The sequence below is a fragment of the Lipophrys pholis genome (genome assembly GCF_963383615.2).
Source record: "Lipophrys pholis genome assembly, chromosome: 14".
Taxonomy (NCBI): Eukaryota; Metazoa; Chordata; class Actinopteri; order Blenniiformes; family Blenniidae; genus Lipophrys; species Lipophrys pholis.
In genome coordinates, this window is record NC_137633.1 from 27763739 (window position 1) to 27782265 (window position 18527).

The 18527-nt window shown below is 44.3% G+C and overlaps 1 protein-coding gene across 2 annotated transcripts in view; it reads right to left on the reverse strand.

Annotated features, from left to right (window-relative positions):
- slc4a11 (solute carrier family 4 member 11) overlaps window positions 1-1210 on the reverse strand; it is a 126499-nt gene extending 125289 nt beyond the window's left edge. For both annotated transcript variants that reach the window (XM_080480041.1, XM_080480040.1), the window contains exon 1: window positions 1031-1210. In XM_080480041.1, coding sequence (XP_080336167.1) covers window positions 1031-1067 — 37 coding nt within the window. In that variant the 5' untranslated portion in view covers window positions 1068-1210. The remainder of the gene's footprint in view (window positions 1-1030) is intronic.
- Window positions 1211-18527: the final 17317 nt, after the last annotated feature.

An 18527-nucleotide genomic window follows, 5' to 3' on the forward strand; every position in this document is an offset into this window, starting at 1 on the left:
ACACACACACACACACACACACACACACACACACACACACACACACACACACACACAGGGATTACCTGGAGCACACACACACACACAGCACAACCCGTACACACCAGGTTGACTGCAACAAACAAAGATGATTCACAATGTCACACACAATATTTCACAAAAAAATCCTCATCCTGCACAAACACACACACACACACACACACACACACACACACACACAGACGCAGTCTCCCGCGCAGCCTTGGTGAAGCAGCAGCATCACACCTCCAAGCAGCTCTGGGAGACTTCCAGTGAGGAGAACTTGCCGCTCTAGTGCGGCTGTCACCAACACTAACGAGACTGTCTTCCTCCGTCACACACACACACAGACACACACACGCACACACACACACGTTGAAACGGTGTTTCTTGTGCGAGCGCTCGTCCATCTGTCTCGTGCACGAGCCCCGCCAGTGCAACACATGAGAAAGTGCACGAGGAGCCCGGCCGTCGCTGCATTCCAGCCGTCCACGCTCGACAGGTATACGGCTTCTCTGTGCAATTGTTTCTCAGCAAGGTTCCTCAACTGATGAAACACGACACTGAAAGCTCTGCTGCCGCATACCGCAAATACAAAAGAAGAATATGTTTAAAAAAATAAATAAATAAAACAGAGAAAAACAGACAAGCAGCAAAAAATGCAAAAAAGCATCTATATTTGTTGAAGCAGAAGCGAGCTTGTGTGACCCCCCCCCCCCCCCCTCCTCCTCCTCCTCCTCCTCCTCCGAAAGGAAAAATAAAAACAGGATTTCTGTCACTAACGGAACACTGGCACATTCCACAGTGCACACAGCAGCAAACAGCAGCACACAGCGAGTGTGTACAGTAGAAGACATGCAGGGGAACATCTGCCCTCCGTCACACTGGAAGTGGGCTGCACATGTTTTCAGTGGGGGCTCTCAGGTTTCACTAGGTAGGGAACCCCGAGGTTCTCCCAGTCAAACCCTCGTCGTGCACAGCTCAGGAGCCGCTCGCAGCTTCATGCACTTACCCGAAGGCACGAAATGAAGAACTTTGTTGGTCTCCATGGCTGAGCAAGTGGTGGCGAATGCACACTTCCTCTCTCCAGCCGCCTCCCCCCCAGTCAACCCATCATGGTTGTGTTATCCTGTGCTGATGAGTGTGAGATCACCTCTGCTCCCTGGCTCTGCTCTGTTTCTGACTCTGCCTCTCAGACACATGCAGTGACTCAGCCCCGCTCTGCCAGCCTACTCACCGTGCTGCTGCTGGGTCCTAGTGCCCCACCCCCGCCCGCCCGCCGCCCAGCCTATAGCGGCCCGCCGTGCAGCCTCACGTCAAGACACACCTCTTCAGCACAACACAGAAATGCCAACATGCAACATGTCCTCTTTAGAGCCGCAGCGACTCGGAGCTTCGCCCTGAATGAAGATAATCCCTCCAGCATCATTTACATACATCTGCTGGATCCACACACACACACACACACACACACACACACACACACACACACACACACACACACACACACTGGGAGGAATGAGGACACAACATATTAATATGAAGCCGTCATCTGATAATTTCACAGTTAAAAACAATAATTTTTTGACCTTCTGGAAATGTTTGTTTCTTTCATAGCAAATCCAGAATAATGTAGAAGGAGCGGCGGCTGCCTGGCGACAGCTTGTAGTGACTTTACGCTCCGTCCAGAGCAAACGACAGGAAACTGAACCGGTTCAGACACTTACAGCTCCAGAGGTACAGAGTTTCACCAGATTCTTTTCATCTCAGTGTTCAAACTGTGTTTGTCCTTGACATGTTGACGTCAATCAGCCAAAACATTACCACCAACACGCCTGATATCGTGAAGGCCCCGGACTGGCGCTACAGACCTTCGTCCCGCCATCCCACCGATGCTCCATTGGAAGCGGGGAGTTTGGATGAGTTAACATCTGAAGCTGCTGATGACCAACCTCCATTTTTCTATCAGAGAACAGCGTCTCCTGAGAAATGTGTGTAACAAAGCTGAGGTTGGTCCAACGTCCAAAACTTCACGTTGCATCAACTTTCCATAAAGCAGCCTGGTGCCATGTGGACCTCCCTGTGATGCAGGACTGCAGATATCCAATGTTTTGGTCAAAGAGTATTCCATCGAATAACTGAGTATTCTTATTAAGCCCAATTATAAATATGCAACAGAAAACATACGACCTCATTTAATTATAAACAATTTGTTTCCTTTTAAACAAAAACTGACATTTATCGCATTTTACATAAAGTAGTACAGAGTTTCTAATAAAAATCAATAAATACTGACTCATAAACACTCCCTTTAGATCCCATCAGAACCAGAACCAATACATTTTAACAAAGATGCTTGGCTGTGGACTAGAGTCCTTCACACTGTGGACCTGGACATGGACCTGGACCTGAAACTAAGGTCCTTCACGCTGTGGACCAGGACCTGGACCTGGACCTGGACCTGGACCTGAAACTAAGGTCCTTCACGCTGTGGACCAGGACCTAGACCTGGACCAGGACCTGAAACTAAGGTCCTTCACGCTGTAGACCAGGACCTGGACCGGGGGGGTCTAGAGGGGAACCTGGCTGCTCGTCTGAAGGCACTAGACCCTGCAGCACTATGGGAGTCTGAGCTACAGGAGCTACATGCTACATGCTACCTGCAGCTTGTCCTTTCTTGGTCCTCACCTGTCTGGTCATAATGTTGTGGCTGATCAGTGTAAATACTGAACTATTAGTCAAATAGACACTTTTTCTTAATGCTCAAAGTAATTATGACTTTTTCACCCTTTAATGACTTTTCAGAAACATTAGCCGCTGACACATCCGAGATAATTGGAAAATCAATATCGTGCCGTTATGCAGGAACATCTGGCGGCGACACAAACCACTTTTTTCATCCCGCTCCGTCTCCGTCTCGGCACATTCCCTGCAAAGCATCTGGCGTGGAGTAAAATGTCTGGGAATATTCTCGGCTAGTCAAAACTGATGACATCTGACATGTCTGTGATTCTGCCATCATGAGGGTCAACGTTTCCTGTTTTAGCTTGACAAAATTAAAACACGGGGAAGGAAATGATTGAGGAGTAAATGGCGGGCGAGCCGCCGTGCGTGTTGCTACCTGGCATCAGAGCCGCTGGACGGCGGCGAGGAGACGCAGCGACGGTTCCTGGTTCAGATTCATGCTGACACCTCGGCGTTCACTTGCCAGAATCTCCAGTCTTGCGTGATGAAATGTAACCCGGCTCTGTCTGCCCACATGTGACCGCGATGATTCAGACTTTACATCCTCCAGATTAACCGCGCAACACAGATTATCTAATCATGTTTGTGCCACACAAGTGGAAACGCAATCTTACAATTCAGACAGAAGAAACAACAAATCTGCAACAAACTTCCCTTCACACTCCCTCAGCTGCTCACACACTCATGTGAGCAGACGGCCCAACGTTAATACTCACTATCAGCATGCTGATACACGAGGGGCAACACTGGCTGACTCATATAATCTGAACCAGATATGTTGAAGAAGTATCTGGACATGTACATGGTTGGTGTCCTTCCTAAGTCCTATCACAGGATTTCTGCCACACCGCAGAGTATTTGGACATGAAATGTCACAACCTTGGAGAAACTGCTTGTCTTAACTGACAGAACAGCAAACCAGCCAATCCCACCGTTTCCTTTCATCTCTTCTTCCTACAGAACAACTGCCTCAATCCACACTCATTATCCAGCGAGCAGCATCACTGTTACTCAGGGAAGGATTCACAAGCTGTTGTCTTTTCATTCTCTCAAGCCATCACAGGAACGTGCAGCACCGACAATTAATTAGTTCACCTGAAATATCTCCTTTATTTACTGCGAAAATCCAACAAGTTCTTCTGCATATTATAAATACAGAAAGTACACATTGAGTCAAGATTTATTTTCTTCGACTTTTGGGATTTGACGTGACCTTAATCACCTCATATTAACGTAAAATGTTCTGGAAATTATATAAAACCTCGAGTTGGCCAGGTAGCCTGGTTATACAGCCGCTAAACTTCATAGAAACAGTTTTGATGCTTTTAACCCAGATTAATGCTCGTTTCCACATTTTGTCTTTTTGTGTCAGAAAAGTTTCATGTTTCACAGCAACTTTTAGAAAACGACGTCCATTTCCACGGAAATGACAGAAACACTGTAAACAATGTAATTAGCATGTTGGTCCACTAGTTGGTGCTGTTGGTTCGAGTTACAGAAATGAGAGAAATTTGTGCATATATGTTATGTTCTCACTCAAGGATGTTTCAGTTTGGCCTTTCTTTATTATCGTGAAGAAACGTAGGACACATTTGAAAAATTGATAAGTGGTCATTGATATTTATTTTCCATGCCTATCTACTAATCAGAAGATTGATTCCAGCGTTGCAGCTCAGATCAGACTGAATCTGGAATCACATGATTGTTGCATTAAAAATGATTTTGAGCGGTTAATCACTGAATTGATTATTCAGGCCTCGATTACAACGTTTAAAGTGAAAACTCATTGTTTTTTTCATTTCAGAAAAGTTTCCCGTTTACACAGCAGCACTTTCATAATGATGTCTGTTTCCATGGGAAATCCAGAAACAACGATGTAGTTAGGATGTCAAACCACTAGTTGGTGCTGTTGTTAGTTTTAGTACTGAAAGCAAACACACACACACACACACACACACACACACACACACACACACACACACACACACACACACACACACACACACAGCAGAGAACAATGAGCTCTAAACATGAACACTGGGAGAACACGGACATTCTAGTGGACAGACCACCAAGTTGGATTGTTACGGTGACTGTCAAAATAAAACTACCAAGTTGGATTGTTATTACGGTGACTGTCAAAATAAAACTACCAAGTTGGATTGTTATTACGGTGACTGTCAAAATAAAACTACCAATTTGGATTGTTATTACGGTGACTGTCAAAATAAAACTACCAAGTCCAGGAAAATACGAACTGGGAGTCATGACACCACAGAGTAAACATTGCTCTGATTGGCTCTACTGAGCATGTACACAACTACTAGTTACTATTGCCGTGCACTACTATGTGCAGTAGCAGCAATTCTGAAAAGTTGTTTTCCCCATTTCCATGAAGAGGGAATGGGGCCATTTTCAAAAAGTGGCATTTTCAGTGGCTTCGAGCCCCGTAGTCATGTAACAGGAACCCAAAACACAAGGAAAGTTTTCTGTTTCCACTAGAAAACATTGTGTAAACGTGCATTGTGTAAACGTGGCCTTAGTTTAGTGACATGATTGTGAGCTACAGAAGGGAATTGATACGATTTTTATAATTCATATTCCTTTTTTGATTTTGCTAAACGATTCGGTTCTTTAACGATTCTCATCTGGAGATGAAACCTGCAGTTTGACCAGCAGAGGACGTGCTAACGTCGCCACTGGGATGAGATTCACTCTGGAGACGATTGAAAACACAACATTCATTCAGAGTTATCGCTGCTGTGTGTGAGAATGCTTCTGCATATTGGTCATATTTCTTCCCTTTGATGAAATATCCACTTTGCCAGTATTGCCAGTTGCCAGTTGCCGTCCTTTTCCCCTGAAAGCATTTGTGCTGCTTTGACGCTGCGCCTCCTGCTGGCTGCTCTGGTGAATGACGTCACTGCGCGACGTGCATGGTAACGTCATTCGTGGCCACGCAAATCAAAACAGGAATTTATTGCCTCATTGGCAAAGGATTCTCAGAAATTGAAATGCTGGGAAGTGGTTTTCAACAAGAACCAGAGTTCGATTCCCAGTCCTCTTGTTAGCACAACAACAGAACAGAAGGGAAATACTGGATTCAGTTGGGAGGTCAAATGTTTTTCTTCTGTATTGTAAAGGTCTCACGGTAGGGCAGTGGGTAGCTTGCCCACTTCACATCTAGAAGAACCCCGGTTTGAGTTCAGGGTCTTTCAATGTAACATTTGGATGTTAAATGAGACAATATAGTTTAGTGAAGTACTGATCCACGTTTTTTCACTTCCGATTGGATCCCGACACCTGAATTTGGATATCTGCCGACACCGATACTATTCCGATACCAGAGCTGTTTGCTTTAATCAGAACATTATCATGATTGTTGATTTCATATGAGAATGTAATAAACTCCTCTCAACAGGCAAATATGAAATGTGGGAATATTTGTATGTATTCTCTCAAAACACAACTTGAGGTTAGTATCAGGTCAGAAATGAAGCAGTACAAACTTTTATTCTTTAATTTGGACAATCTGGGGGTCTGCGTGACGTCATCATCTCATAATAAACTAGTTCTATCTTTAAAACTCAGAATCACTTTATTAATCCCTGGGGAAATTCTTTAGCAAGGCAGCACCAACACAATGTTTCCCTCACTAACCCAGCACAAACGATTGGGACTATTTCCAGAGTTATGTGTGGAATAGGACACAGCTTCACGGAGGTGTGAATCACCTGCTGACATCATTGTTTAGACGCTGCGGTCAGCGCTGTTCTCCTCGGCGAGCTGGCGATTTAAAATGACGCCTTGCTGCAGAGCGACCGCCTCGCTGTGCAACGGCTTAGAAAACATTCCACGTTGCTGTGTTGCTTTGCTAACATCCACGTTGCTGTGTTGCTTTGCTAACATCCACATTGCTGTGTTGCTTTGTGGTGTTTTCAGTGTAAAATCCGTCCAAACAGCAACATGTTGTCATGAAAAGTTGGATAGCACAGTGCTACTTCCCTAGCCTGCTCGCTGGCTGCAAACTGTGGAATGGATTTCCTGCCTCATTCCTCCTGGTCTCATTGAGACCCGCCTCCCTTCAGGAAATCCAGTCCACAGTTTGCAGCCAGCGAGCAGAGCAGCAGCAGGGAAACACTGGGGATCATTTCAGTAACATGAAGCAGACGAGGATCATGGATCAAAAATCACCGCAGGTTGGAGCGGAAATTTCCAGTCCATGAATTACGTTGGTATCGGAACCCGATAGCGATACTGGATCGGATCGGCACCATCCTTAATATAGTTTACTCATATAGTTCAGATCTATTAAAACTTGAGCATAAAAACTATTTGCATGCAGTGATCTGCTAAAGGAGGATTCTAAACAACACAGTGTCCATTCAGCTTCTGCATCAACACGTCCAACTCGACATGTTTGTGCTTGTGAGGTTCTGAACTTCTCCTCATCACTGATGAACGCAAGCAGACAAACACAGCAGCAGTTTCCAGAAGATCGTTCTCATGTTAACAGTCTCAATCACACAAAACTCTCATTTCAATAGTGTTTGACCTTGATTTAACTCACGGTGTTAATCACTTCACAACACACACACACACACACACACACACACACACACACACACACACACACACACACACACACACACACACACACACACACACACACACACACACACACACACACACACACACACACACACACACACACACACACACACACACACACACACTGAAAGTGCCATCTTATTTCTGCAAATTTGCAATTTAGCACACTTTAATCAGTATATTAGTAAATCAGGCCCTTCATCACTTAATTAGCCTCATTCATCCATTCATCCATTCATTCATTCATTCACACCATTTGAAGTCAGGGTTCAGTGTCGTCTGCAAAGAAAATGTAATGAGCAGCAGCCGGTCAAACCTATTCCACCCGTACCTGTGTTTGCAGTCCAATTTCCTCACACAGGTCACAAACATGTTGAGGGTGAACTGGTGTGAGTGTGTCTCTGTGTGTCTCTGTGAGCATCACAGGAACACACTCACACATTCACACATTCACACAAGTCATTTCAATCAAGCAAATAAGTGTTGTGACCAAAGCTTGTCAAGATGGAAATCTAACAAAGAGATTAAGACATTCAAATCACACACACACACACACACACACACACACACACACACACACACACACACACACACACACACACACACACACACACACACACACACACACACACACACACACACACACACACACACACACACACACACACACACACACAGTATGCAAATTATTTGTCCTTTTGTTCACACTGGATGAATTCTGGATTGCAGAGAATTTTCAATTAAGCTCCAAGACAAACACGCGAACAGATTTAAAACAAGCATTTATAATTCACAATGATGAAAACCGACTTGATAAAACAGCATCTTCTTATCCTGGGTTATTGGCTGGGATGTTATGATGAACGGTTTGGTTGAATGTATAAATCTAACAGACACGGCAGCCATTGGATCAAGAAGTTAATTTCTCACCCTGATGTAAATGCTCTGTGAAAGGTCAGTCATTTGCATAAGCCTGCAAATATAACATCACGGTGTGCGGTATGGCCGGTGGCTCTGCTTTGCATAAGAACTGTTACTCACTGCAAGGGCAAATGCGTCACTCAGTGAGCCAGGGCGCTTTCTCCCCGCAGGATAATTCAAGTGTTCTCACAACACCCCAATCATGCAGCCCAGGTGTAACGACGGCTGCGTTCCACTTAACCAGTGAGCAGCCGGGCCATGTGGCGGCTGGCGTCTCGGTAAATGTCAATACAAGCAGGCGAGTTGGATTACAAAGTGGATGTTCCTCCACCTATAGGCGCCTGAAGTGATGCAGCCAAGTTGGAGGGTTGGATTTACATTTGCCTCCATCTTTGACAGAAGAGTCAAATCTTATTAACGCGGCAGCTGCTGGGTGTACCTCGGGGGAGCGAAGGAGGTGTCGAATGAAGATCAACGGAGGGGAAATGGAAAGAATAAATTCTGTAAATGAAAAGATCAAATCTGGAATCGTGGAGATGGTTTAACAACCACATTCTTGCGTTCCGTTCTGCTCTCCCTTTAAAACGTGTGGTGGTGAAAAAGAGCAGTTTAAACTTGTTGACACGCGATCAAGTGAAAATCATTCTGCGTTTATTTCAGGAAATGTTCACGTTTACATGACAAAGTTTTGAAAAGGATGTCAGCTTCCACGGCAACAGCAGAAACACTGGAAGTGATGTAGTTAGCGTGTCATGACACTGGAAGCTGCCGTCGTTGTTACTGTCCATCTACTGAGCATGTGCAGAACAACGAGTTACTACAGCCATGAGGTGCAGGACCAGTAGAGTTCCCTCCGTCTCCTCGGAGCCCGAGTGTTTCAGAGAAGTTTGTTTTCACCCGTTTTGTTTTCAAAAAGTTCCACCATGGGAGCCGTTTTCAAAAAGTTGCATTTTTCAGCGACTGCGAGCAGCATTGTCGTGTGGAAGGACGCTACAGAGTTTAGTGTTTTCACTTGAGAATGTTGTGGTGTAAAGAGAGTATCTGCCGTCAAGAAGACATGAACCACAACAAACAGCGAATTGAAAAGCTTTGGTCTCGTTGTGTTTCAGCTCCTGGGTTTGTTTTGTCGCTCTGCTCGTCGTCACCTAACTTCACAGAATCAGAATATTTGCAGAATCCCAGAAGAGCCAGAGGTTTGTTGTGGTGAAGCTGAGCAGTTATACAGCTTTTGTAAAAGTGTGTCATGAATTTTGTAGTTGTGTTGCAGATATTGTAATCGTATTTTTCGTTATCCTTGTAGCAGAGTTTGCAGCTTACAAAGTCAGGACATGAAACATTTTCACACAATCTGGAAGTTTACTAGCAAAATGCAGCAATGAGGATTTCCTCAGGTTTTCAAAACATCAGCATTGGGACGAGGAATGGGTACCGAATTCAGTACCGACCGAATTCTACAGCAGTACTGAGTACTTATTCACGTACAATCAAACGGTAAAAAGTTTCAGTACCTAAACGAATCCTTGTGACTGAGGTACTGGAGGAGTAGGCAATTTACTGAGCCAGACTTGAACACAGGAAGAGTAGCTGTACTTGTTACAGCTAATGGAGATCAAAATACATACAAAAACAAATACAGCATTGCACGTAAGCGTAATGATGTCAGCAGCTGCGCGTTCAGACAACGGAGAGATGGTGGAGAGAAAACGCTGGAGAGGCTCCACTTATCAAGACGCGAGGCAGATTAGGCTCGCTGGTTCAGAACGACATTTTTCTCAAGGCTGAAGAGTCTACAATTTGACAGCCTCAGATCTACCACCAGAGATCTACAGATCTACCATCACAATGTTTCCAGAGAGGAAATGAACAGGACGTGGAGTTTTAATTTGGGCATTATTAAGAAAAAACACTGCATAGTTGTAGTTCAGAGTTTTCATGTTGAAGAAATTTGTGAAACAGCAGCAATGCTGTTTTGATATACTTGTTAAAGTTTACATATTGAGAAATAAATATGCCAAATCAATTTTTTTTTTAGATTTTATTATTAAATGAATGAATATTTATTACCATATAAACACACAAAAGTACTCAAAATGGGTACCGTTGAGTACCGGTATGGATTCCCAGGTACAGGGTATCGATACCGTACCTGTTCAAATGTGAAAGGTTCCCATCCCGAGACATCACAGGGCAGGAACAGGATGCAGACGGAAATGCCACTGACTTTTTGCAATGTGTGAGATTATTTTGCAGCAGAGGGAACAGGCCAGCGTGAACCGCTGCAGCCAGATGTTGTGCTGGATTGTCCCCGACACTGAACCCAAACTGCCTGCTCTCTTCAAGTCAGCTGTGAAACGGGCCAATCCTGGAGATTTGAATCTCTGTTCCAAGTTTCAACTGTCAGCGGCTTTTCTTTGGTGGACTGACGTCTTTAGTACTGGGATTGTGTGTTTGATTCCCGTTTGTGTGCAGTTGAAGGACATATTGCCGTTGTTAGTTGCTGTTGACTTTAATGTGTGAGTCGGCTGGTGCTGGATGTGAATGAAGACTGTTGAAGAATGTGTTTGAAGCCGTTGTGTTCAGTCTTCTTGAAATAGTTCATTTACAAACACAAGACTCACATCGACTCGGTGACCTTGAACTCTGAGTGCAGCTCCAGGGATCGAGCTCTTTGTGAGCTGTGCCTCCTTCACTTTGTTGATTCACACTCAAGAATCAAAGAAAGAAAAATCAAGAGCCTACAAAGTTACATCGAGATGATTTGAAGAGTAATTTTCCATCAACGAGGCGAAATATTCCAGTGATCACAGCTTTTCTACAGATATGAAGAGCAGAACGAAGCTCCTGTAACAAACAGCTGAGTCGAGAACCATGTGGCCGCCAAAGCATTGGAAGGTGTCGGGAGCAGAGAAGTGAGATTTAGGCCTCATTTACATGTTTCAAGTGAAAAGGCATCGTTTTTGTGTTTTTGTTTCAGAAAACTTCTACGTCTACATGGCAACGTTCTAAAAACAATGGAGCCTTCATATTGGGCCACTAGTTGGTGCCGTTTGTTTTCGTAATGAAACCACACTCACACATGCAGCAGAGAACAATGGGCTCTAAACAATAACAATGAGAGAACACATTCATTCTAGTGGACAGACCGCCTAGTTGGACTGTTATCACGTTGACTTTCAAAACAAAACTATTAAATCCCAGGAGAATATGGACTGGGAATCATGACACCACAGAGGAAATGGGCTCTGATGGGCTCTGATGGGCTCTACTGAGCCTGTGCACAACTTCTTGTTACTACAGTCGTGATGACCAGGACCAGGACCAGGACCAGGACCAGGACCAGGAGCAGGACCAGGAGCAGCGTTTCCGCCGTCTACACATAGACGGAGCCTGAAAGTTTCCAGAAAGTTGTGTTTTCCCTCGTTAAATGTCAAAGGGGTTCTACAGTTGTCATGGAAACGGGGCCTCAAAGTAAATGTTCATGATCCGCTGCGGTACCTCACAAGTTAACGCCGTTTATTGTTGCAGTAATCTTCACATGTGCAGCATACATATTGCAACAGGAATAAATTATGTTTTCTTTGCGTGACGCTTTCATACTCCACAAATTCAAAACGACAAAAAAAAAAATAAGAAAGAAAAGTGATAAATCCCGATTAATTTGTGCGACCTCTGGTGGGCACAGAGCAGAAGTCACAGTCATGAAGATGAAAGAAAGAGAAGAAAGAGAAGAAAGTGAACAAACGGCTGCTTTAGAAATGCTGCTGATGTGATTCGAGGCGAGAGACGACAGCCAATTCATCATAACAGCCAATCTGAAACCACGTGGACATTAAACATCTACTTCAATGTTTTCATTTATCCCACATTAGATTCTAATATTCAACAATATTGTCTCATGTTTACCTTAACTGAAATAATTGAAAAACAACACAAATGTTCATGTGTCTGTTACTGTATGAGTTTGACTTATTTAAAACGAAATCTATTTGAAATAAACCAAACTTCTGTGTAAATCAGGTCAATCAAACACATTTAAGTTCAGGGGCCACACTCAGCCCAATGACCTCCTGCTTGAACTGGAGCAATAAAGTAGAACCTGAATAACCTTGAATTTAAGGATTTTCTTTGTTGTGTGCAGAGTATACGTACGTGATGAAAATGTCCATATCTTCACAAAACCAAACAAATGGTACAGAAATTCTCAAGATCAAGCCAATTTTAATAAAACCTTCTGCTGTAAAATCCAGTGAAAAGTCCAGAAAACTGTTGCATTCTGGGAGTTTTTACAGACTCCCCCTGACAGCGTGGCTTTGAGGCTAGTTTGAAAGCAACCAGGGAGCTTTCATGGCAGCATCAGGAGATCTCAGCGTCGTGTTTGTTAAAATACCAAGGTTTTCTTTAAAATCTTTGAAGCCTCTTATGGCCAGTTTTGGTCCACGGGCCTGATGTTTGACACCGCCGGTCTAATTGTTATGAACTCAAATCCAGATGCCTGAAGTAAGAAATAGTTACTTATTTAGGATACTTTATGTGAAAAGTAACTTTGCCTGGGTGGGCTCTTGACACCGCTGGTTTGGAGGCTCCAGACGCTGCCAGATGTTGGTCGTTCTGGAGCTCAGCTGCGGTCTGGACCGTTGGTATGAAGGTGATCGCCTCCAGCACTGTTAGTCAGTCTTAATAAAAAGCCAATTGTCAACAGTTCACTTCATTCCAAAATAGCAGCAGCCTGCCAAGCTTCAGAGAAAGGGCATCGCGCCACACAACGCTGCAGATCATCATCGTTAACCCCTCACACTCCACAATGTCAAACACTGGGATGTTTTCATTTATAGTGCCAGGCTGGTGTCGGGTGCTTGGCTTCCTAAAATCAAGAACTGTCCTCGACAGAGCGGCACTGCAGAGGTTGGGAGGTTTCCGTCTGAGGTGGGGGTGATGGCGGCTGCAGTGCCGGGCCTCTGGAGCGACCCTGTGGGGCCTCTGCGGAGCGTCATCAGCAGGACGACGAGGGAAGAGCCTCCGGCGAGCTCACAGCGTGGCGTGTGAGAGTGTGTTAGCGAGTGATAAATCACCAGTTGTGAACCGACTTGACCGCTGAAAAGCAATAAGGTGTGCAGAGAGTGCAGCTGTGAGGACCACGAGCACTTTCCTGCTGACCTGCGATTGAATTGTGCTCCGATCAGCCACACTGCTCCAGTGTCCCTCTTTGGCCTCCTGCTGAGCTTATAAAACCAGAAAACAATAATAATGCCAGGCTTTCTGCAACACTCACAAGGCTCAAGGGGGCTGTGGCTCATTAAAAAGAGTTCCACCTGCAAACTGAGAAGACTCCGTAGAGTCACATCACTTCTGCAATCATCCCTGAAACTGCTCCGAGGAAACTCACAGGTAGAAAACTGGACGATTCAAACTAAAGACACACAAAACAACCAGAATAAATATGAAGAATGTGAAGTACCACATGTGGAAAAGTACCTTTCTCCCATTGTGGTCATTGACAAACACGTTAGTTCAAAAGTTCTGCCGAGACTCCGCCAACGGCAACACTCAGCAAACACGAGGATGACCAGAGTGTTTGTGGAGAACACCTTGACTAAACAACCACAGTACACAAAACAGGCGAAGAGGACAAGCCAGTCACAGCGCAAATAAACTGTGTCAACACCTGATTTCAGAAGAAACTGAACACTTCAAAAAGAAAAGAGCACGGAGTGGAGGAGCAAACACTTAGTGAAAAAAGAATTTCCCTCTGGGATTAATAAAGAATTACTATTCTATTCTTACACATGACAGCCTGTAATCGCACTAAAAACACCAAGTGACAAATCAAGGAAATAAATGTTTGAGCTTTGTTTGGATTAATACACAAGAGGGGAAGAATTTTATTTTTCACTGTTGATGGAGGAAGAACCCTGGTCATGTTGGACGAGGCTGGATTATCGGAGTTATTAGGACCTAAAAGATCACAGTCGCAGAACAGCATAGATATTAGTATAAGCTTATGGTCATTGGTGTTAAAACTGTAATATTCTTCAATGTTCAATCTGGATGTTGTAGATTCTTCAAAGGGATTTATGAACTAATAAGATACTAAAATGCCGACAGCTGTAAAAAAGGTAAATAAAATATTCTGAAAGAAATCTTTAAAGCAGATATTCATATGTTGGGAGTGACACAATTGTACACAACTTTGTGTAAATTACTCAGTGTGACTTTCTGCAGTTTTAATGTGAATCTGCTTTTCTCGAGCAGCAGTTCGATCTGTTTTGACTCATAATGCGACGTTAAGAATTCAAATTAAAAATCTGTCTGATCCCCATTAGTCACATTGAGCTCCAGGTCAAAGTTCAGCAGGAGTTAGCATGTAGCACAAAGCGCACGCGCACACACACACACACACACACACACACACACACACACACACACACACACACACACACACACACACACACACACACACACACACACACACACACACACACACACACACACAACCTTTAACATGTTTGCTGTTGTGATGTTTTGCATGGATCCCTCTGGAATCCTCTGCTCTGCCATTCCCTCCCGTCTGAATCAACACTGGAAAACCTGAATGCTCCTCACATGTGACACTCGATATTCTGCAGCCATGTTGAGCGCAGGCCTGCAGAAATGATGGGATACAACTGATTTGTAGTCTAGTATTGTGCGGGATGGAGCGGCGGCAGTGTGTGCGGTGTGTGTGTGGTGTGTGTGTGGTGTGTGTGTGGTGTGTGTGGCGTCCTTTTGTCCTTGTGCCAGATGTCAGGATGTGGTGTTCCACTCATTAGGATGCCAACACATCTCTGCACCGTTAATACTCTTCGCTTGATGATTTTAAAAGGGAAGGAGAAGGTAAAAAGAGGAAGCAGAGGGCTCCTGAGGTGGACGCGTCTGCAACAGAGTAGTAATAATGGAAATACTGCTGGAAATACTGCGCAGCAGCGAGTAGTGATGCACAAACAGCAACAGCTATCACCTCAATGTCATCAATCAGAGAGGGAATCCTGCTCCTCCGCTTGACGGGGAACAACCTTCATTAGCTCGTCTGCTGTGTGTGTCTGTGTGTGTGTGTGTGTGTGTGTGTGTGTGTGTGTGTGTGTGTGTGTGTGTGTGTGTGTGTGTGTGTGTGTGTGTGTGTGTGTGTGTGTGTAGGTTGGTCTTTGTTTGTGCTGGCGCTGGGATAGAGAGAATCATAACATTTGGAAATAATACGAAAGATGAAGGACAAGGAGGGAGGAGGATGATGAAGATGAAGATGAAGAAAAGGAAGATGATGAAGAGGAGGAGAAAGAGTAAGGAGTAAGACATTGACATGTAAGACATGGATGAGGGGAGCAGCTGGTTCTTGTTACCCTGCTGCCCGCACACATCACTGCAGGAGCTATCAGAATATCGCCTCCCGCAAGTCCCTCACTATCGATGTGTGTGTGTGTGTGTGTGTGTGTGTGTGTGTGTGTGTGTGTGTGTGTGTGTGTGTGTGTGTGTGTGTGTGTGTGTGTGTGAGCAGGCTTGGAGCTATGAGTATTGCCGAGGGGACGAGGGCATATTTCAGGTCACAAACGAGCTCCAGATTTAATTTGAAGAAGAACAACTTGATTATGTTGTGAAGGGAAATGAAACGGAGATGACACAGGTGAAACACACACACACACACACACACACACACACACACACACACACACACACACACACACACACACACACACACACACACACACACACACACACACACACACACACACACACACACACACTTGTCAAACATCAGGCAGAAACCAAGGCTCCAATAGTAAAATAATGCCATTGATTTTTTAATGCAGTTTCCTTCAGTTTTGGAATCGACACGACACTGAAACTTAGATCTTGTGATGCTGCCATGAAAGTAGCTTCCTGGTTGCTATCAAACTAGCCTCAGCAATGCAACAGCTGCAGGAAAGGTTTTCTGGAATTCCACTGGATTTTGCTCCTCCAGGTTTCATCAATGAGCTCATATTATGCAAAATTCACTTTCTGATGGTTCTCCAGCAGTACTAATCGTCCCCATACATGGACTGACGTCCCAGAAGTGAAGACAGTCTGTCCTCTCTCTCTCTGGCTTGTTTCAGGTTTTAAAAAGTGTGTTGCTCCAACCAGCCAATCAGAATCAAACCCTATATAGTGTCATCGGGGGTTTAGCCAATCACAATCAAGGTAGGCCCTCCCTTTGACTCCTCCCACAATTAGGCGGCCCTGCTCTGGCACATGGCACCACGAGAGGAAGTACTTCCTCCTCTTCCCAAGATGGGCACGTGTGGGCGGAGCCTGTCCAGCTCACACAGACACAGCAGATTCTGAATGCAGCTCCTATGATCCAATATTCAAATGAGGAAAATCAAGGAGGAGCTAGAAACTTAGAATACTGAAGGTTTCTGGAGCGACCAGATCTAGTGAAAGTTTTGAAAAGGTGGATCATATGACTTTAAATTTATCTTTATGTTGTGATGTTCTGTTGTTATCGTTTGGTTTTGTGAAAGTATAGACATTTTCATCACTTATACTCTCACCACTACAGACAAAAACGTGAAAGTCTAAATTTAAAGGTATTATAGCGATATTTGACTGGTCCAGTTCACTCAGGATGACATTGGGCTGTTTGTGACCCTTGAACTAAAATGTGTTTGACACTCCTGGTGTAGGAGTTCACGCTCTCAGAGAGAACATGCAAACTCAGAATACCTGCGATATCTTTCGTCACAATGACCAGTCCAGCTGTCAAATCACAGCAAGGCATGCTGGGATTGATCCACTGAATCAGGTCATCTTCTGTGTGAACATCAACTCGGTGTGACCACTTTATTCTGTGTGTCTTCGTCGCCGCCGTTCAGCAGATTAACGTCGTGTTTCCAGAAGCAGATTCTGCCTGAGTGACGTGATTCCAGCAGCCGTGTTGATCTGTTGCCCTCCAACAAGAAGAACAACGGCAGAAATGTGATTTATGATAAGCTTTGACCTTCTTGGCCGTCTGCAGACTCACATGAGATTATATGATGGAATCTGGTGGTAAATCTGCTAATCTCACTAAGCTAAACGCTGCAGCGTCTAATCCGATGTATGCACAAACATCTCCATACTGCTCGTTGCAGCGATGCAGGCAGCAGATATACTTATAAAGAAAAAACAAACCAGCTTTAGATAGTGAATAGTGCTTCATGACAGATTAACACACACTCCCACACACATACAGACACTTAGTTATTAAACGGCAAGATTAATAGACGCCTGAAGCATTTTTTAATTAGGACAAAATAAATAATAAAGGAAATAAAAATATTACCAAAAAAACAAAAGAGTAAAACTGAATGAGAATAGAGTATTTAGATAATGAACAAACGTAAAAATGTAATTCTCTAATGAATTATTATGGAAAAAAACCATTGTAATAACAAATCTCCACTAAAAGCTGGACTGAGAAGAAATAAGTCCTGAAATAACAATGTCATCAGCCGGATTTGGATTAAAGAAGATTTAATCTGGAATAAATGTGAAACCAAAGGTTGAAAATAATTAATTGGACTGTTTTTATTTTGGCGTTCATGTTGAATTTTCCAGGTTGGGAAAAGTGAAGCTTCAGGATTTTCTACAGATTTACTCACAACATCAAAATTATACTATTTTTATGATTTTTTTTCCCCTTAAAAACCGTGTTTTTCCGAAAGCTTTGCAACATCACATTTATAAACCAAGCTTCAGTTCAGTAAATGTTATTATCCATCTCGTTGTGATAAAATGTGAAAGGTTTTGGTTTCCTGGCAGCAGCAGAGCAGCTGCAGCAGTCATCCTCAGCCACACGTGGCCGATACGAGTCGTCATGTGCACCAGCAAAGTGAAACACCCCCCACCCCCACCACCACCACCCCCACCCCCACCACCACCCAAACCCCCCCCGCTCCCTTAAAGTAAGCCGTCCTGGAAACCTGAATGACATAACCAGCGCAGCTCAGACCACCCGGACTCCCCGGCACAGAGTTGGCCCTGCAACCCTTTCCTCTGCTCAAGGGCACGTGACACTTCCCATCGATTTCCCTGCCTGGACGCTGCCTCAGGCTTTCAGATTGGAACCGGCAACCCCGTGGTCACAAACATTGCTCAAAGCTCTCGGCTCCGACTGCCATCACAGATCTTCCTCAGACCATCCGAATAAACATGCAATGGTGTGTGTGTGTGTGTGTGTGTGT